The following is a 22,292-nucleotide window of genomic DNA, read 5'->3' on the forward strand; positions in this document are numbered from 1 at the left end:
AAGTGAATCATTCGCGCACATTGGAGATTAGAAGGGGACAGTCTAAGGGGCAATAAAAAGTTATCGTTTCTTTATTGATTTAATTAGTCTGGGATTGGACTAGACGATTAAAATGGCTAATCATAACTTTTTTATCTCTTGTTTTTTTCGTTAATTTGTATTTTTGGCATAAATATGAATGGATAGTAAAATAATTTTTACACACAAACTTAAGAATATAGGTTCGATATTTTTAATTTTCCTCTTAAAAAATCAATATAAAAAATTCTATGTGACTTATAACTTCGTCTAGAATTTTGTTGTGATGTGGAAATTTAAAATTAAAATTATAAAAGATTATTTTGCTTTGGTCACTTTATCCTGTCTAATTCAAACCACCGAAAAAAATATTTTCTTTGTGATTTCATTGAAAATTAAAAGAATGTCATCAACATATAATTATGGGAAAATTAATAATTTTTTTTATGTGGGGCATCATTTTAGTACAAAAAGAAAATCCTTTGATATCAAAAATTCTTTTATTCATTTGCACCAGTTTTGGTAAAAAATTTTGTCAGCTGTGTGATTTTTTTTCTTTTCCCAGCATTTTTTGCATGTATGCCCCCAAATTGGTCAAACAATTCGAGCACGATTTGATGTAAATTGATTAAAAAGAACGAATATTGGCTAAAAATTGATTTTCCTCCTCTCTGTCCTCACGATAATCTCGATTGAAAGGGGGAATGAAAACCCTTTTCGGAAGTGAGTTTTTGAACTTGTTCCCGAATTCGTTTGTAAATTAATTTTGTTTTTATTTAAAAATAATTGAGTTTTTTTTTCTAAATTTATTTTATTCTAAACTCTAAGCTCGATATTTAAATATTCGGTTAAGCACCTTCTTTCAGAGGCTGCGGGAGAAGTCTCCCCCACACCCCCTGAAAAAAAAACAGCAGTAAATTTTCAAAGGAAAATTTCTTAACGGCAGCTTCCCTAATCTACTTTTTCATCTGCACCTGTCTTCGCGTATTGAAAGCTGAAAATAAGTGTCCATAAATTGTATAAAGGACTCACTCAACAATTCTGGGCTGATTTTTAAACAGCGACAAGTCCCTTCACAGCGAATTTTATGCAAAAACTGGGTCCAGTGGAATAAATTTTCTAACGCGATTCACAACAGGGACATTTTTTTTTCTTCTTAAGTTTCTTCCACATCACACCATGCAGTGATGAGGTAGAAGTTTGTAGTGAATGAAAAGAAACAAGAAAAGAGAAAATTCTGAATTGAGATTTAATTTCATATTTTATCTATAACAACTTGTTTATAGTTAATACAGCATTTTTTTCTCACACCTTTCAGAGGTTAAACATTTTTGCACGGTAATTAAATTACTTATAGCACACAAGATCAAAATGTTTTAATTGCTTCTTTACACAAATACATAATATATAGTACATTATATACAATGGAAAAAGGTAACTTGGCTGCTGGGAAGACGAAGCTCTCAGAGGCTGGATAATTTTATTTTATTAAATATCTCTCTAATAAAGACATTAGATGATGTCAGTGAAATTGCAGCACAATGAATTACTATTGTAAATACAGAATATTTAAGTGGAGAACATGCTCTATAAGCTGAAGATGATTTATATGACGACTCGGGTTCTACATTAAAATTATTATATAAGCAATGTTAGATGAAAATAATTTGAATTTGCTTTTTTATTTAAAAGAAAATCCTCAACTTACCATGAAATTCAGTTTCGTAACTATTCTTTCGTCCAAATGAATCCGTTGTGTCAATGGTTGGATATCGATCATGGGGAAAATTGAGATGGAAGTTCATGTAATTAACATTTGGAGTTCTTGTGGAGTGAATTCGGGGCTTCTCCTCTTCCAAGCTCTTCTCCGTCGACTGAATATAAATGTCGTGTATTGTTGCCAAGCATTTTAACTAGGAAATATTTTAATACATAGATGTGCAGGAATTTTAAAGATTATCTTTTACCATAAATTAATTATGCTTACCTTTAATTTCCCATCAATAAAATGATGCCTATTTATAACAAATTGTATCCCAATAATGGCCGTTTCTAAAGCATGCTCGTGATTCTTCAGTGGTTTGTGATACTTTACATACGACGGATTAACCTAGCAAAAAGCCACGAAAGATCATTGAGAGCAGGCGGAAGGGTAATAAAGAAATATTATACATCTCGTTGCTTATTTTAGGGATGTGTGTACACCGTTTGGGGGCAAATTTACTCACAGGCAAGTTGTTGATGCTCCATGTCAAATTAGCTGCTGGTTTAGAAAGTCTTGAAGTGCAATTTGCACGTACACTATCGCGAACGCGATACTTTGGACGAGTTCCAACAATAGCTGGGAGATGGTGTGGCAACTCTGAAAATTGTTGCAATAATATTTCATACAATACTTATTCTCTTGTACATGAAACGAATTTTTGTGGAGCTTTACAAAATTCAATTTTCACACTAATCCAAATTTTTTCAACTTTTTTTTTCCACACAATTGTGCCTTCTCTCAAACTTTTTTCTCGCTTTCTCTCAAACTTGAAATTACGTGTGAATTAAGTCGTAAACTTTAAACTCTAATAGCATATTGCACTAAAACATACATACACATCTACATATGTTATGTTGAATTTATCGCATGAGGAGCTATTTCTATTTTATTATTTTGGAAGGAATTTTACGATAAATAATTTTGGATAATTAGGATATAAAATAAACATTAGCAACCAAACTTAAAAGCATTATGCAAAACTAAGAAATAATTATTTGAATACGATAAAAAATGAATTCTAATTCTTCAATGAATATTAAAATAAATACGTATGCGCAAGTTTGACAATATCTAGAAGGCCAAAGGTGAATTTTTTTTTTGTTTGTAAATGCAGTTAAAAGCAAACTAATCCTGGGAATGTCAGGGCTCAATATTACAAATTATTTGATTAGAAATCTGGCACTAGCCATGCAGAAGAAGCACCACAAATTATCTTTTCATTGAAATAGAGAAAAGAAGAGAGTTCTAAAGCATAAATTTTTCTATCAATCATTTTTCTTTTTATTATAGAATTCATTTTTTTAAAAAGAAAAACAGAAATAGTTAAATAACTTTGAATTATTCTTGAGAATATTAACAAAATAATAAAAGTAAAATACATTATATTTCAGCAAAAAGAAATCAATCAAGAATGGTCCATCTGTCTGCCTCAATAGAGCTACGAAGGGGAGGGACTTGTGGGTATAACTTTTTGGTAAGTTTATAAAATTTCTTAAGTGCTAAAAAGAACTTTTGGCTTTCGTGAATGTTGAATAATAAATTATTTCATGTAAAAATTGACCTGTTCCCGCGGTATAATAGAACAATGCAGTGAAGTCTTGTGTTAGTTGTGCCAAAGAAAGAAACGTTTGCAATAGTGCAACATAAAATTGGTTCCCCACGGAGAGGATTGGCAAAAGTTCAAAATGTAACTGAATTTCCTTTTTTTTTTCTTTTATGTCCAATACATAAATTATGCGTTTTATTAGTTGGAATTTTTTTTATTAAGGAAGATATGGGTTAATTATCTACCCATTATTGTTGCGAATTTTCATCGTTGATGCAGTAATAAAATTTCATGAATTTTCCTAATCTACAGAATTAACAAATTTTTCACTCAAGCCCCACACATATTAAACTCTATTGAGAAGCAACAAAAAGAATAATTTTTGACAAACATCTTTGGAATTTAATCCATATTGGATTTTTTTTCTTTTTAAAAAGATTAAATATCTGTCCGATTTATATTGCATTTTTTCTGAGTATCTATCGCATCTTCTCTTTATATCTCGTTCATGGTGAGATCTATGAGAAAACCATCCCTGGATATCTTCTCAACTGTGTACATATATTTTTTCTCGCTGAGAGTGAAAATTTAGCACGTTTTCATTGTATATTTTGAAGATTTCATTGAATATCCACGCCACCATTCTACCTCATTTTCTTTAATTTGTACACTTAAAAAAAGTTTAAGGTGTAAAGGTTAACTATGCAACTCCTCATCTAATCTTCCTTCAAGAAAACTTTCATTGTTGATTTATTAGTTTTTTTTTTAATAAAAAAAGCCTAAAACTTAATAAGAAATTTTCCTAACAAAGCATAATCATCTAAAGCAGTGCATTGTTTGCTTAAACATACATACTACACACATATGGTATGTGTAATATCATAATTTACGTGCCATATTTTCATTAAATTATTCTTATTTGAGCAAAGAAAAAAAAAGAAAAAAAAGAAGCAAAAAAATGCTAATATAGGAAAAGCAATGAATTTTGGAATTTTATTTTTCTTGTGAAGAAAAATATATAAGTGAAAGAGAAGCAAATTGGAAAATTACCCACCAACTACTTCCATGTCTGCAGAAGAAATAAATGTGTGAAATGAGGGTGCATCTACGGTAACTTCACAGCTGTACCTCCCCGAACTTATGAGTTGAACATCTTCCAGGGTAATGTGGCTTTCGTTGGATAGAGATTTCTGCAAATGATTTTTTTCCGGATGAATCTTTTTTTGCATTTGTAATTATTTCAGTCTCTTCAATTTGGCACATCTTTGGGAAATTCTTATAATTTCCTATTATTCATTTATGCGGCGAAAAATTAGTTTAGTATACAGAATTTTTATTGTTGAAATTATTCAATATATTTCTTTTAAGATTCAATTATTTTTAGGTATTTTTTTAAGAATCAATTTTTGATTCTCTTTAGTGAGATATTGAGACAATGAATCGACCCACCAAATAAATTTCTTGAGGTACGTACTTCTTTGAAAGTTTTCAAGTTAAACTCTGTTGTCTTGCAGTAGAACTTTTATAAGAAGAACAAAAGGTTTTTTTTTTGTGGGTGGAGTTTGATCAAGTCGAACAAATCATCTTTTACCACAATTGCACTGGAAAATCTATATTTTATTTATTTATTTGAGGGAGTTATTTGAAGAGATACCCGCGACATTAAAAGGGAGATAGAGGGTACAACACCAGAGAGAGAGAAAGAGAGAAGTTCAAAAGAATAGAAAATATGTATTGAAGAAAGCACGAAAAGTTCAAGATAATAATAAACTCTAATGTGATGTGGATGAAGGAAAAAAATGTACTGGTAAGCTGACCAAGCTTACGGGAGCTGTGTTTCTTTCAGTGTACCAATTTTGTGAGAGCAAAATAGAACGCGAATTAATTTAAATACGCGCAAAGTCGGGAAAAGTTGAAAAGTCATACCCTAAGAAATGTTTGGAAGGCCATATCTCGAGAACGGATCCATAGATTTTCATAAATTTTTTTTTGTTTGAAAGGTCTTGAAGTCAGCTATAACATATCGAAAAATGAAAAAAATTTATGTCGCCATTTTCGAAAAATTCGAGTTCGAAATTTTCGAAAACTTTGTTTTTGACTTTAGCGCCTCTTGCGGTCATTTCTCGAAGTTGCAATGTTCTAGACATTTGTAGGGTTTCTCGAAACCTTTCATTTGCGCTTGAGTTGATCCAGATCGGACTTGTAGAACCCGAGATATGACATGCCAACTTTGGAAGGCTATATCTCGAGAACGGATCCATAGATTTTCTTCATTTTTGGCATGAAGCTAGATAATATGGTCAGCTACAACATATGAAAAAATGAAAAAAATTTATGTCGTCGTTTTCGAGATATTCATCGAAAACTAATCGAAAATTTTGTTTTTGATTTTTGGCCCCCTAGCGGTCACTTTAGAAACTTCGGATGTTCTAGAGAGTTGTTGGGTTTGTTGAGATCTTTCATTTGACTTCGGGTTGATCAAAATCGGTCAAGCCGTTTTCGAGTTATGGTCGATTTTCGATGAAAAATTGTGGCGGCCATATTGACTAAACGGCTTGACCGATTTTCGAAAATGAGGTATCGTTGGAAAGGTCTTGATGGCCCCTACAACATACTAAAATTTCAGATTTTTAGCTATTACAGGGACTGAGATATTGGCAAAACAAAATTTTGAGGTTATTCAAAATGGCGGACGGAGGGGTGGGGGGTAAAATTTGACGTCATAATCGGACGTCTTCCAGTCGACTTTTAAACTTTGCCGTTTACCGCAAGTCTCTATCTATTACCGTTCTCTTGCAATTTATGGTTGAACTACGGAAGGACGGCCGGCCGGCCGGCCGGCCGGCCGGACGGCCGGAAAAATTTTTTTTTGGCGCATACGTTTTTTGGAATGTGGGGACCCTAATTCGTGCTCATCCCAAGTTTGAGCCCGATCTGACGACTTTCGATTTTGCTCGGTACACAAAAGCTGTGTCTGAAAGAAACACAGCTAATAATTCACATTTTTGGAGAGTTCTTGAGGTGTGTGAGGATGCGGGGGTGGTGGTAGTGGGTGGGTGGGGGTGGATGGTAAGGTGAAAAAGGTAAGAAAAGTGACAAAATATTTATCTTCTCTTATATATGTAAATATTTCTTTGAATTAATGTTGTATGTAAATTTTCTTTAGCAATTTTATACAGTTTTTTTCTTCCATTTTCTCAAGCCAGCGTCATGGTATTATAATGAGAAAGATGCTATGATGAATTATCTTTCACGCAATAGATTTCAGTTTGGATTTTTTTTCCTCTGTAAGGCAACATTTTTTTTCCTTTTTGCATTACTAGTCCCTTTTTGCAAAACATCCAACATATGGGGGATTTTAAAATATGACTAATGAATTAATTAATAAAAATGTAATAAAGTGTGAAAAATCCTGTACATTTCCATTAATTTTGATTTCCATTGCAGGGCAAAAAAAATATGCACAGGATTCTACGCGGAAGGAACGATGGCAAATAGAGGGGCTGCATGGCAGAGAATTATATTGAGTCGAGCAGAAAAGGTGATTATTAAGAGGATTTTTAATAATTTTTCACCCAAAGGGAAGTGAATGATGAGAAATGGTATTAAAAAAAAATGGAAGGTTAGTTTCCAATTTTTCTTTTGAAATTTTTTTTCGTACTATACCAGTGAGGGCTGTGGGTGTAATAATTCATCGAATTTGGGACATTATCTACAATCCACCCAACCCAAAACATAAAATCTCCATACTTCTGTATGATTTTTTAAAGTTTTTTTTTTGAAAAGTTCCATACCGTTGCTCTTTTTTTCTGCGCTCATTTATCCGATTGTTATCTCGCAACTAGAGAGTCCCAACGTTATGAGAGAAAGTTGACATGACCCATATTTTTAGGTCACCTGTTTGTAATTTTTCGTAGGTATATCAGAGTAACGTAAAAGACATAGCGTAACATTCACTTGAAATTGTAAGTGATAACGTAAATTGTAATAACCGGCGAAATTAGTTTTTTTTTCATTTTTAGAAGATTTAGAGAAGGATAATAAAAGAATTTATTTCATGTCAAATACTTAATTGAAAAAAAATGATTGTATAGTAAATAACATTAAGAAAGGACCTTAATGAAAGAGAAGTATAAATACTGCTGCATATTTAGATTTGTTCCTCCACCCCAAAAAAAATCCTTTTTTGCAAAATTCTTAAAACAAACATATTTTGAATGCAAAAAAAAATGTTTTTTTCGTCGCTTGGGGGCATTTTCGCGAATGAGTTATAAATGAAAGTGTGTGTGTGTGGATAGGTTTGGTAGGTGGTAGGAAAAAAAGGTGATTTATTCCCACAATTACTGGCTAAGGTAAAAAAAAAACGAAAGAAGGAGTATAGTTCGTATATATAACCACTGATTTATACTCACAATTATTGAAATTCCAGCAATGGAAAATATTTTCATGGTGGGCATTTCTTTTGGTGTATACCCATAAAATTCCTGGCGACCTTTGTACCACTTGACTGAATAAAGTGCATCACCTTCGAGGTCATAGTGACAAATTAGCAATGTTGTATCGCCCCTACGGACGGCATTTGGAACCGTGACGTACACATCACGAAGAGAATTCACCATATCTGCGGAAGTAGACGTTAAAAAAAAAGAAGAAGAGTGTGAGGATATGCATATTAGATGAGGATGAATTAAGCGAAGAAAAAAAAAGAAGAAAAAAAAATGAAAAAAGGAAGGAAAATAATATGAAATAATCTGATTATAAATTTATCTTTTATAATACATGTGAATGATATTTACCTGCAAAAATGCTCACAAGCAGTAGAACTCGGATTTTATGATGATAATTAAGAATGGTATTCATTGTGGATGGTGCACTGACTACAACTAAAGATGAATGATATCCAGTGCAAAAGTTTTCAACAGGATTGCATAAATTTAATTAATTGTCCCCCTTTTGTGTCCCTTTTCTGTAATTGCTGCAATACACAGAACAATATTCTGTATATTATTGTAATTAGTGAATATTTCGGACGAAATTACACATTTGAATTGTTAATAAATGTTAAATGCAACTGCCAAGTAATAATCAACACTTAATTGCAATTTTATTTATGCACAATGATATATATTTGATTGTCAAAAGTTGATTTTGTAGAATTTACCCTGGGGTGGAAACTAAATTCTCTTTATATGTTATATGTTCTGTGTGTGTGCCTCAGATGTTCCATTTCAAATTAATTCACATTGTTGAATTACAAATCCCAAAGACCACGATTTAGAATAAGATTAGTATTGATTTCTAATTCAAAACTTGTTCGTCGTTATATGGAAATCAACGCGTTGCTACATAATATGGCTTAAATTACCAATTCACCAAAACATATTTTGTAAAATCTCTTCCTCTCCCTCTCTGTCCATAAATCACATCAATCAATTTACACGTGATTATTATTGATGATTAGTATCTTGCCCAAAAGTCCCCAAAGAATTATTTTTATTTATAAAAAAGAAAAAGCCTCAGTTCTCTTTTCGTTGTAAAATATTTTTAGTGTTCTTTTAAATTAATTTTTATTGAGCATAATTAAACTAGTGAGATGCGCACATTTTTTTATCTTAAGAATCTACAACACATGTGTATGTAATTTCAACGGGAGAGTCCTTTCTTTGACTCCAGCACGCTACAGACTAAACTCATCGTCTCGAAAACAAACACATAATTGAGATTTCCGCATGCTGGAGTCACATTGCGCACCATCCACCGGAAGGATTTCTCCTCAAACTCATACAAGTATAATTTTTATCTGACTTTTATCACTAAATTAATTCTTATTTTCCTTTAAAATATATCTTAAGAATTAATCTGAATAATTCTTCTCAAATAAATAAAAAAATAATAATTTGCTTAACATAAAAATATAAAAGCATAATGTAAACCCAGCACATTGTATATTTTGGCATAAGCGCATGCGTTTTTCATGTTTATTGAGATTTTCAAAAAAGAGAGCCAAAGGTATCGTTTTCATTGGGAAAATTCTTATACCTATACCTGAAGAATTGAAAATTACGTATTGTACTTTTATGCTCATCCACCCCTCTCCCTTTCACTTTGTTGGAGCTTTATTAGAAGGTACATACACACACATTTTATTATATATATTTGAGTTTTTGAGTGAAAAAGAAACTTCAACTGACCTCCTTTCCAGTCATAGCACAAAAGATTCTTTGATTCCTCTATGAGGAAATTTCTATAACATTTTACCTTTCTCCTTTTTAGCTCCAGGGTAAGCATATTCATACAGATTTCTGCATGAGTTTTACTTTGGCTATATATACAATTAAAACATCTCACAATGTTACAATATTCCTCACTATTTATTAAGCTCTTCTCCGAAAATCCTTCTATATACACCTACACAGATCATAACCTTTTATAGGAAGAAAACACAAAATACAGTTGGTTATGTGGGGAAAAATCTCACTGATAGTGAAGCTAATACAGCAGAGCCCCCAAAAAGTTTAGGAATTTATCAAATTACAACATCAGATAGGTGAAAATGGTGTGATCCCACAAATTGAGGACATTAATGAACGTCCCATGTTATGGCTTTCGATTGCTTAAGGAATTTCTCATGTAGGCGCAATGCTATGTACGTTACACACTAATATAGTCTATATAATTCAGATTAATTTTATATTATTTGTTAAATCTCACTTTAACTTGTTTGCACATTAATATTTTTCATTCTTGATTTTGATTAATTTATTCGAAAGGTTCATTCAAAATTACTCGATATCTCGTTAAATGATTTATTTTAAATAAATTGAAATAATAATAGTTAAATAGAGTTAAAAAAAAATAATTTTAAAGTTCTGAAATAAAATGTTCTCACTGCAAAATAATTGTGCTCAAAATCGATGACTTGAAGGGGATTTACAAAATAAAATATTCCTTCTTCCGCACGATGTCCTTAAATTTTCTCTTTAATGTACGTGCATCCGTTCCTTCCTGTATGTCCAATGCAGTACAATGTCTCTGTTCTTGAGCTCTTCCATCGCTTCCATCACTGCCCTAATAATCAGTTTCTTATATAAAAGGAAAGTTCAGAAGAATGTTCTTCTTTTTTTTTATTTCTTTCTTGTAAATTGAGAATAAAATGTACGGTTTGATGATAAAAGTAAAAAAAGGATATTTCTATCATGACTTGGTGTACACACATTTAAAGAAAAAGAAAAGGACTTTATACACTCCACCAATCTTTGAACCTTTTTGCTGGGTACGTGAATAAAGAAGAACAAGAAGAAAGCGATTGGTGTCTTTTGTGTGCAAAACATTGAGAAGTGATTGCGTATCCACTTCACGATGCTGCTTATTTCACGATATGCTTTTCAAATGCAGTGCCATATTTGCTATGTAGGAAGTATGACACGGGAGGCAGGGAGAGTGGGAGAGTAAAGCATGTACATATAAGCATAAAGGTTTCAATTACAATGTCACGAACTTCATTGCTTGGTTTAGAGAGCATGCAGAAAAGTCTGAAATACGAGATAATCGGTGCTTGAGACATTGAAGATGTCGTCCATTTGTCGGTGCACTCAGCAACGTCCTTTTGATGCTGCCTGGGAAAGCTTTGTGAAAATCCTCTATTTAATTTTCAATGCAGCAACTAACTTTAATAATGTAATCCAGAATTAGAGATATATGTAGGTAATATGTGTATGACACAACACTATAAAATATATCCTTCCATGTATGTAGGTAGGTATTGCATATATTCCAATCAAAATAGAAAATAATTAAATGTATGGTGGAGATTACCTTTTATTCCATATCCAGGTATTTTTTTTTGATTTTTATTTAATGGAAGTTCTATTTGGGAGTATTTTTTTGAATTAAAATCATAATATAATATTTTGTAATGAAATTCCAGGGGATGCAGCAGAAAAAGCAATTCCTGGAAAAATTTGTAAATTGAAAAGTATTAATGCAGAGGATTAAATTGCGAATCAACAGGTCCCCCTCAGCCATGGGATAGCAAATCAATTTCAACTCTTCATGAAGAGGCGCCAAACATTAATGCAAGTTGTCCAAAAAACCGGAAAAAGTAGATACTGCAATACTTGATGGTTCAAACGCAGATTAATTGTTCAAAATTAATTTCTTCTCTCGTGCCATCAACAGTTGTAATTTACTCCTCGGACCAACAACATCCCACCCAGTGAAATAACTTTAAATTAATTTTTTTTCCTTTAAAATTTTCTCCCATTAATGTGAAGTTTTCTCAAATTTTTTTTTATATATATTTTTTTCAAAAAATAAAATAAATTTTCCTTTCTTCACGTGTTCCGACCAAGTGTTGTTCCAGAGTTTTTTTTTAAATTATAAATACCTGATAAAAAGTAAGTCAATTTATATGAGTATTTTTTCGTTTAAAAAAAAATTTCCATGAGAAAATGGAAAATAATTCAAAAACTCACAATGTGTGACATTTTATTAAATAGTTCTTGAAATTCTAATTAACAAACTGCCAGTTAGAATGAAGAATTGTCTTTTAACTAATTTGCATGGAAACTTTCAAGTCTTTTTTTTTAAATGTGAGACAGTGAAAAAAGGAATTTTTGGGGCATTTTAATCAAACTTTCTCTATGTTTTATCATCAAAATTAAATAGTTTTTTTTTTAATCTTTCGCATTAATTGCATTAAAAGAAATGTAATTAATCTCTTCGTTGCATAATATTTAGTAGATTTTTTTTTAAATATTCAAATAAGTTGGCAAAAAATTAATTTATTCCATTTTCCTTTCCATTGATTTTTAAATCAGTTGTAAAGTAATACTGTAATGGATATTTTAGCAATTTTTACAACAAATTGTGGTGATTAAACGTAAAATATTGATAAATTCCTAAATTCATTGCTATTCTGCAATATAATATTCATGATTGAACTGGTGAGCTATGTGGTTTAACTATCCTTTTTTTGCATTGGTTTTGTGGGAAATCATTTGATAGAAATGTGAGGAAGTATGTTGAAATGAAAAAAAAAAAAAAGAATTAAATCGTCTCCTACTTCATAAAATTTTTACAATTTAAGTATCTTTAATAGAAGAAAGCATCTCAACTACTTAAAAACATAATTTTAGTGTTCGTTATGTAGAGCACGTGGTGTTTGGTACAAGAAATCTGCAAGAAGAATTTAAAAGGATTTCTTTTCTAATGAAGAAAATTTCTCTGAAAATTAAAATTTTCTCGAATCTTCTGTCTTGTCTCCAAAAAAATATATACCTAATTTTATCAGACTCTCTCTCCCTCTAAAAAAATTTTTAGCCTGACTGTGAGGAATATTTATGTGAAGAAAAAACGTCCCTCTGGCAAATTGACGATTTTATGAGGCCACGTTGACTGAAATTGTAATTGTGGATTAACTGTTATGGATTCACTTTTAATGTCTTAACGTGGTGTTATCTCCATGTGTGATTTATCGATGGGAATAAAAATCAAATATATAGTCTCTGTCAGTAAATTGCAATAGTGAGTGTTTCACCCAACTAACAAAATCATTCGCTTTTCATGTTCAACATCATCTTTTTTTTTCCCGTGTATTCTCTGGGGTGGAAAAACATAAATAAATTCATTTTAATTAGCTCAATGAGGAAGGTGTGAAAAAATGAAGGTTTTAATTTAAAATTGAGTTTTGCAATTATGAAAAAATATGTACAGAGAAAAGAAGAAAAGTTCAAAGGAAAATTATGAACATTTTTCATACGGTTTTTGCATCAGTCTTTTGTAAATATTTTTTTGCATAAAAATTTGCTCAAACATTTTTTTTATAGATAGAATTGTATGGCTTTGGTGTTGCGTCTGTGTCCGAGGATTTTTAGTATGAAGTTGTAAAAAAAAAAAATCAGAGAAAATGTATAATCACGATTTGAGTGGGATTTAGCCACCATGTCTTATCAATAAATTTTTGTCGGTATTTATTTCTCTTATCGGATGGTGCATGTATTAATGTCCACACATGTAGCTATATGGTGTGTTAATGTTATTTTGGAATTGACGAAAAATGAAAATTTTCTGGTGATTGTCATGTACGCACCATCAGTTTCTTGCTCTACCTTCTTCCCGATGGTATTCTCTTTGGTGTTTAGTATGAAAATTATAAAGAAGACTTAACAGCGGATATTCTGTGCAAAAATTCTAGAACAAAAAATTATTGTGCTATAATGTAAATTACACGACAATTCAAAATTCTCTCTCTCTGACTCCAGATTATTCATCAAAGTTATCTGGTTGAAGTATTTCTAACTTTTTTTCTTCTTGTTTGACCAAAAAACTAATATTGTTTTGTTCCCAAGTATATACCGAATTTTAATATTATAAGTTAATCCAGACACTAAAATACTGACAAAATGATGACGGTGAGTTTCAATTGAACGCCTTTCTCACACACCCTCTCTCTTCCAATAAGGGGGCCCTTTGCATATTTTCTCTCTCTAAATTCTTTTGCCTTTTCTTTTTATTTTCAGGATATTGATATCATGGCTTCATTTTTATCTCTGAGCAAGATAAAGATCTCCGGATCTGATTCCCGTAGTGAGACTCAAAGTGAAATTTCTTCGGCTGACAGTGAATTGAGTGATTTACGTTCAATTGCCATTCAATTGGGAGTCAATGTGGAAGATTTGGTCGTGGAAAGATTTAAAATTGAGCGCCAGAAGTTGGAGAATATGCTTTCGGGTATGAGCTTTTCATTTCTTTTCTTTTTTTTTCTTCATTTCTCAAAATTCTCTCATAATCCCAATTTTAAAGGAAAAAAAAATAAAATTTATGCAACGTCTGACAAATGGAAAATATTTATGTCAAAATGTAACGATGAAAATTAAATCATTCGTTCTTATCATATCTAATGGTATGAGAGAGTTTACTTGGCGATGGATTATTTTGGTAAAAGATAGTATCAAATGCTCTCTCCATATGAACAACAAATTTTACTTAAAATCCAACATTATGTGTGATCTATATTCTTGATTTATTTACCTGATTTCTTGGTAAAAGGGGTTGTGTTGCTATCAAAATTTGAATAATTTCCTTATACCATATTCCATATATCTGCCATGAGATGCTTTTAATGATACTTATATAAATAAAATGACTTTGCAATCAATTCAATTCCTTAAGCTATTTATAAAATTAATTTTGAATTTAATACTGTTGAGGATAATGTATATAAATATGTAGGACAAATTAAGATTAAATTAATTTGAATTAATTGGGTTAATTAAGGTATTTTCGATCATAAGGAGTATAATTATGTAGAATAAGAAATCATGCTCAACATACGAGTATATTATGCAATAAACATATTTTATGATAGAAATGAAATCAAGAATTTTGATTTATTGAAACTCTTTTAGATTACATATTAAATTTAACCCATATGTGTCAAGAATTTTCCTTTTATACAACTTTAATCCCTTATTAATTAAATATTTAAGATTATTAATTAAATTTCAGACAAAAAATAAAATATTTAACTTTTTTTTCTAAGAACATTTCCCTGTTGAAGCTATAAAAAATCTCAACAAAAAAGGGAAAGATTAATGATAACGACAGTTCGAAAAAAAAAATACTTACCTATCAAAGTTTGGAAGATTTTTAATCAAGAGATTATCAGTATAAATGAAGAATAAACGTGTACGCGTATTTGGGTTAATCTTCTTATCAATAAGATATATCAGGTAGAAAAAAAATTAATAGAGTGGGAGTTATTTAAACATTTTCAATATGTCTTTCTCTTGTGAAAATTCATTGTTTTTATTAATTTCTCGCCTTGAGGTAGAGCTTTTCCCCCCACTATGCAAAAAACTTTTCTGTTTCTTGACAAAGATTTAAAGCGGAAAATTTTTGAAAAATCGATCATGATTAGGCATGTTTTTGCAATGTTCTAAATAGAATTAAAAAAAAATGTCTCAAAATAAAGAAAATATAATTTTCATCATTCTCACGGATTTTATTTGCAATTTTATTTATTCTTGTAGACACTGAAGGTCGAGGCATGAATAAAGCGGAAATATTTTTCCAAACGGTAATAAACAAAATTAATGTTTTAAAGAAATATTAAATAATTTTTATTAAAAAAAACATTAATTAATGTAATAGATTATGGGAGATACTTCGACATACATTTGCTGGCCATGCAGATTGAAGATTGGTGCAAAGACAAAGAAGGATCCCCATGTAAAGATCATTGGGATGCCGGATAATGTTCTAAAGGCAAAGGAGCGTGTCATGTGCTCACTCAACTCTCGCGGTATGAGAGTGACAATGAAACTGGATGTCTCCTATACGGATCACTCGTTCATCATTGGGAAGAGCGGTAAGATCATCAAGAAGATCATGGAGGAGACACAGACGCACATTCACTTTCCCGATTCCAATCGCAATAATCAAAATGAGAAGAGTAATCAGGTATCGCTAAATGGTGCTCTTGAGGGTGTTGAGAAGGCACGAGCCCTCGTGCGGGAGTCAGCACCGCTTGTGTTGCAATTTGATCTACCAATTGTGGCACCGAATCATCCAGTGCCCGATAGTGAGTCGCCGTACATTAAGGAAGTCCAACAGGGGTATGAGGTGCAAATTGCCTTCTCAAATAAGCCCAAATTGCACTCGTTGTCGGTGATTGTAAAGGGATCCGAGCGCAATTGTATGAATGTTAAAATTGCCACACAACTCTTAATTGATAAATTTTGCTCATATGCCGCATCGAGGATTGATGTGATGCACCAAATGGAGATATCGCCGCAGCATCATTGCATCGTGAAGGGAAAGGATAATCGCAATTTATTGCACATAATGGAATTTACAAAGACAAAAATCATCTTTCCGGACTTGAGTGATGCAAACATTCGTCCATTGCGCCGATCGCAGGTCCTCATCTATGGGAACATAGAAGGAGTGTACTCAGCACGTCAGTTGCTCCTGGGAAATTTGCCGGTGGCTCTTATGTTTGACTATTCAAACAACACCATTGATCCATCCGATGTGGCAAAATTGAATAATAACCTCGATGTTTTCATCACGGTACGCGCAAAGACACGTCAAAGTACCTTGAGTATCGTCATTAAAGGCATTGAAAAGTTCATAAAGGATGTATATCAGGTATGTGCATTATTTTATTTTATTTTATCTTTTTATATTTATTAATCTTGTTTAGTAAGGAGAAATAAATGAAAGAATATGTTTCTAAAATTATTAAGAAATCAATCAAATGAATATTTGGTAATTTATTATTGATATTCATTCGTCTGTCTTTTGAGTTCAAGAATCTGAGCTTCATTCTCTGAGCTTTCTGATAAATTCATTAAGAATTAAAAAATAAAAAAAAAGATTTAAAAAGATTTCTTAACAAGATACAAGAAAAGAAAATTCTAGGATAGAATTTTTCCCATAAAGATATTTGAATGTTTCATCATATTTCAAAAAAAAATATTTTTTTACATGATGACCCACTCTACATAGTTTTTCTCCCATAAATTAGGTAAAAAAAAATTATTCAAAATTCTGTGAATTTCCTTATTTCCATTTAGGCACGGCATGACATCCTCAAACTCGACCCCCCATGCATTCAACCAACAATCCCAGCAAGTTATTGCCTCCATTTGGAGAATAAGAGACTCATGCAGCTGCCAGCACTTCTTGCACTCAATCCGGACACCCCAACACCATCGCCAGTCGGCTATTTGTCCGATAAGAGCTCACCATATACACTATTCGATGGTGGTAGTGGCACGAAGAGTCGGTACCAGACGAGCCCGGGCAATTTCTACACCTTTACGCCAAATGAATTGGCATCGGTGGGCGGTGAAAACCCAGTGGACAATAAGTATCTGAATGTACCCACAAATATTTCACCGAGAAGTGTGAGCAACAATACGAGTGGATATCAAAGTTTCAGCAGCAGCACAAACTCCCTTGACCATTTGAACATGTACCCATCGCTGAATCAACCGCCGAGTGTCAATTCATCCCAAGAGAGGATATTCTATGGACAATCCAGTCGCTGTAGCAGCAGCAGTGGGTACGGTAGTTCCCAATTTCTCAACACGAGTGACTCACAGTCGTCCAATATCAACTATCAGATGAAACGTAATTTCGATCACAGTCCCATATTTGATTTCAATTTAAAGAAATTGGATGGACTCAGAGCTATGAAGACATCACCAATGGGTGAGGTAAGAAGAATACAAATGAACCACATTTCTAATCTCACAATATGTACTTTACTCATCTTGCATAACGACGTTTTTTGAATATATTCTCATTCACGTATCTACATAATACCTATATACCTATAAATAGAAAAATGTGTATTTTGCTATCAATTTTTATTTTTATCGTCACATAAAGAGTTCTTCACGTGTGCTTATAAAGACGAGAGAGAAAGAGTAGGTGTCTTCTCTATAAACTAAATCACATTTTTTCCCTTTATTCAATAAATGTGTGTGTGTGTATGCTCATATAATACACCTGAATTTTAAGGAAGTTACTTGATATACTTGTAGTGTAAAGCATATTTAGCAAAGTATATTGACTCTTATTTGTTGTTGTTATAACTTTGATGTAAGATCTTGAAGAATGTTTTGAAAATACCTTAAGAACCTTAAGAAGTCTTCTTGAAATAAAAAAGAGAGAAGAGAATAAAGATAAATTAAGTGCAAAGTTTTGATCATCTACCACTTATAGCGTATAAAATGATCTTTAAATGCAAAAGAATTCACAAGAATAATTTCGAGCACAAATGAGAAAGCTTCAAAAGCTCAATTTGCGAATATTTAGTTACTTTTCCTTGTTGTGCTTTATCACATCCACCAACACCAATGCTATTAGTTGGTGTTCCACTTCGTGGCCAACACCAAGTATTGTAATCGTCGGATTTTCCGACCACCTCAGATCGGGCTCAAACTTGGTATGAGCACGTTTCAGACAACCCACATTCCAAAATTGGTGGTGGAAAATTTTTGATCCGGCCGGCCTGCCGTCCTGCCGTCCTGCCGTCCTGCCGGCCTGCCGTCCGGGACTCTAAACTTTGCCTTATAGCTCGAGAACGGTAACAGATAGAGACTTCGGATTTGAAGTTTTCTATAGAAATGTGGGTGTAAAATTTCATTTTTTCGCATTTTCGAAATCAAAGATGGCCGCCGTCCGCCATTTTGAACTACTGTCAACCACTTCCCTTATAGCTAGAGCTCTGAAATTTTAGTAAGTTGTAGAGCTCAGTGAGACGTTTTCATCGATAATTCATACTTGAAAATCGGTCAAGCCGTTTAGCAAATATGGCGGCGTTTAGCAAAAAGTGTTTTTTCGATATATCTCGAGAACGGCTTGACCGATTTTGACCAACTCAAGCTCAAATGAAAGGTTTCAAGAAGCCCTACAACTGTTTAGAACATTTCAAGTTTCAAAAACATCCGTAAGAGGCGCGAAATTCAAAAACAAAAATTGCCTAACTTTAAGGGGCAATATCTCCGAACATCTGTTATAGATTTCCTTTAAATTTAGATATGTTGTAGCCTGACTCAATATCTTTCACCAGTCCGAAAATGAAGAAATTCTATGTCCCCGTTTAGAAGATATAGCCATTTGAAAAATTCTTGAATTTGAAAAGTTCTAAGAGCCATATCTCCTGAACTGCTTGACCGATTTTGCTCAACTTGGTATCAAATTAAAGATTTTGCAATTCTCTACAACTTTCTAGAACATCAGAACCCTCTAGAACCACTTCTTCGAGACAAAAAATGCCAAAAACTGTTTTCGCAAAACAAAAAGCCGCCATTTTGTGTTCTGGAGATGACATTAAAAATTATTGAAATTTATGTCAATTTATAGCCTGTTTTAATACCTTTCCAAAACTAGTCAAGAAATTTTTGTAGGTCTTATAGAACCAAAGATATGACAGATTTTATCCATCAAATTGCCGAATTTTACAAAAAAAATTAAATTTGTCTACTAATTCTGCTCACAAATAGTATTAAAGCGCATAAAGAAACTTTTACACGTTGTGGGACACCAACTCTTATAACTGGACGCGTTATGATTGACTTATGTACTTTAGGTTAGAACTCCAACATCAACTTGGCAAGGTTTAGGGCTTAGCAGAACTTCTCCTATGACTCCACGTGATGGAATTTCGGGTGCATTTTCTGCCGATTGGGAAGACACAGCAGTAGCATCGCCCTATCAATTGGGGAAGACATGTGGGATTCTCGATTCAACCCCAGTGCAGCGTAGAGCGCAAATTGGACATCATCCAGACTTGCAAAGTCTCCTCACATCTCTTGACTTGGAGCACTATATAAGTGAGAGAATTGTTGAATTAATATTATTGTGTTAACATGTGCCAAAAAATACTTTTTTTTTTGTTCTTTTCGTTGCTTCTTCCATAGACACCTTCGTCACCAATGAGATTGATCTTGAGACATTCTCCACACTCACAGAGGAAGATCTTACAACGCTGGGTATTACGGCTTTTGGGGCACGCAAGAAGCTCCTCATGGCAATTACTGGCTTGGCAGTTTCGGCAAATTCCCTTACGCCACATCGCCCAAAATTCTCCGGATCAGCAGCTCCTGGTGCTGAGAGACGTACGTCCAATGGTGTGTAAGAAGACTCTTTTCTTTTCTTTGGCATTAGATTCTTCATCTTAAAGTCCCTTCATCTACCTATATTTAAGAGGAATTGTAATGCAATTGCATCCAATTGACTGGCATTCAATTGGATTTCCTTCACATTGCATAAATGCCAAAATTTTGAGGAAAAAAATTTTCAATTGTTAAGAAAAGTAGAATAATTTATCCAGTGAGGCTCCACCAATCCATCTATGATTATCATTGAGAAAAAAGATTTGTCTATTAGTCTCAAATATTTGTGACGGCCTGTGGTGCCATTTAAATTTAATCTTTCACTGTACATCTCGACCGTACTTTACCATTAATTCTTGTTTATGTGTTTTTTTGCAATATTTATAATTATTACATTTGCATTTATATTCTAATTAATTCACATAAATCTAATTTATCTTTTTTTAGAAGAAGAAAAAAATTATCTCATTCGAAAATCTATATACAAAATTTAAAATAATTATTAGTTTATAACATAAAACATAGGCATAATAAGTTGATTTATGTATCTCCAAAAATATTTATCTGATACTCTTGCATGAGGTTTTGTTTATGATTTTGATTGTGGTTCTTCTTTTTTGCAAAAAGATAAGAGAAAAGAACTGATTTGCTGTTCTTTTCTATAGCGTGAGCATCACAAGTAAAAAAAACTAATATTTTCATCTAGAAAATTCACCACGTCATAAATCATATTGTTATTAATTTTTAGTTTAGAAATAACTCCAAAAATATATATTCAAAATTTTATTTTTAGTCATACAATAAGTTAATGGAGAGATAAAAAAATGAAAGATAATTTTCACAAATTAAATAATAATTTTGTTAAACTTTATAGAGAGCGTGTGTTGAAAAATTTATGTATATTGACCTGTGATGATTCAATATCAGTATTTTTATGAGAATTTTCTCACAAAAAAAAACATACAACGAAACACACCAATTAATAAAATTAAAACATAAATCAATACAATTAACAACAATAGAAAAGAAAACGAAACATAAGCAAATGCTAAGAAAATCCCAGTTTAGTTTAAAATAAAGATGATTCCCTCTTTTTTTTATATATTAAAAAATAATATAAATTTAATAACGGTTATACTGATTATAAATGCAATAATGGCTCAAATGCATGAAAAGTTGTAATATCTTTTTTTCAAAATGATTATAAAAATTAAAAAAAAATACATGCTTATAAAAGAAATATTTTAATTTGAATAATTTGTTAAACATCTTTCAAAAAAAAAGTTTCAAAAGTTTTTCATATAATTTTCATATCAAATTTTTTTTAAACATTGATGCTTTTTGGGGGAGGGGGGGAAGTGAGGAAACGAAAAGAATTCTCCAATCATGGAAAAGTTCTTTATTTTGACTTACCTACCCTAAAACTTTTTAATTGCAGTGTAATTTAGCCAATAAAATGGGCGAAAGCTCACTAATCATTTTCTAACAATTTCGGGGCAAAAATTGTCACACACAGAAAATCTTTTGCCGTACAAAATGTTCTTCGTTTCGTTACATAAAGCCATTGCGGTGAGTGTTTGAGGGGGTTTGTGTAGTGTGTTGTAAATCATGTGTTACAAAATAATAATATTTTGGTTTCAATTTTGTGGTATACAATTTTGTCCACCACCCCCTCCCCCCTTCCGTGTGAGAGTAATATATATGTGCATTATATCATAAACTCATATAATATATTTGCAAATAGTACAATTGCGACTAATTTGTGGTTATCACAATGAAAAAGGGTTGGAATTTTGGGTTTTGATGACAAACATTCTCGCACCATTTCGTTGATAAATTTCCGAGTGAATTTGTGGAAAAGCAGTATAGTGTCAATGTTTCGCTCCGCATGATAAATCGTCTATTCATACGCATGCAATGTACATTTGTCAGATACTTCTGATGACGATATACCAAAACCACAATCGGACCCAATAATTCATCGAAATGAATAGTCGGGCTGTTTGCGCCAACACAAAAGACTTAATGCGCAGAAGAATGTTTCGTAGAAATCGTGCAGAATCCTTGTCTTTGTTGTATGCATAAACATACATACATATGTACCTATTTATTTTGTATGTATAGATATGTAGGCTATGTGGAATAATATTGAATTTTGATGCATAAATACACAATTGATAGGTTGGATAAATAAAATTTGATTGATCACTAAACATTAAATTATTTACACAAAATTTACTCCCCCAGAATGCTTTTAAGCTTTTATGCAATTTAAGAAAATTTATTAAATTTCCATTTTAGTGCATTAAACGGGTGAGATTTGGACCTCATA

The 22,292-nt window shown here is 32.1% G+C and overlaps 4 protein-coding genes across 5 annotated transcripts in view; 1 reads left to right on the plus strand and 3 right to left on the minus strand.

Annotated features, from left to right (window-relative positions):
- The window catches only part of LOC129788401 (N-acetylgalactosaminyltransferase 7), a 783,634-nt gene that overhangs the window by 48,789 nt on the left and 712,553 nt on the right, over positions 1-22,292 (minus strand). The gene's annotated exons all lie outside the window — the stretch shown is intronic.
- Positions 1-22,292, minus strand: part of LOC129788436 (uncharacterized) — a 111,590-nt gene that overhangs the window by 48,789 nt on the left and 40,509 nt on the right. The gene's annotated exons all lie outside the window — the stretch shown is intronic.
- Positions 1,250-8,812, minus strand: LOC129788434 (uncharacterized). Of its 2 annotated transcripts, none has more exons than XM_055824514.1 (8): positions 8,695-8,812; positions 8,126-8,304; positions 7,742-7,950; positions 4,384-4,519; positions 2,247-2,380; positions 2,006-2,128; positions 1,727-1,931; positions 1,250-1,642 (listed from the first exon to the last, which is right to left on the minus strand). In XM_055824514.1, the coding sequence occupies exons 2-8, from the start codon at positions 8,187-8,189 to the stop codon at positions 1,482-1,484; spliced, it is 1,032 nt and encodes a 343-aa protein (XP_055680489.1). In that variant the 5' UTR covers positions 8,190-8,304; positions 8,695-8,812; the 3' UTR covers positions 1,250-1,481. The 2 variants fall into 2 exon arrangements, with proteins under 2 accessions (XP_055680489.1, XP_055680488.1); XM_055824513.1 differs by having other exon boundaries at positions 8,491-8,812.
- LOC129788387 (protein bicaudal C) lies at positions 11,471-21,200 on the plus strand. The gene is made up of 7 exons (XM_055824389.1): positions 11,471-11,725; positions 13,850-14,060; positions 15,362-15,408; positions 15,483-16,481; positions 16,910-17,554; positions 19,435-19,678; positions 19,766-21,200. The coding sequence occupies exons 2-7, from the start codon at positions 13,862-13,864 to the stop codon at positions 19,981-19,983; spliced, it is 2,352 nt and encodes a 783-aa protein (XP_055680364.1). The 5' UTR covers positions 11,471-11,725; positions 13,850-13,861; the 3' UTR covers positions 19,984-21,200.

The sequence above is a fragment of the Lutzomyia longipalpis genome, chromosome 2 (genome assembly GCF_024334085.1).
Source record: "Lutzomyia longipalpis isolate SR_M1_2022 chromosome 2, ASM2433408v1".
Classification (NCBI taxonomy): domain Eukaryota; kingdom Metazoa; phylum Arthropoda; class Insecta; order Diptera; family Psychodidae; genus Lutzomyia; species Lutzomyia longipalpis.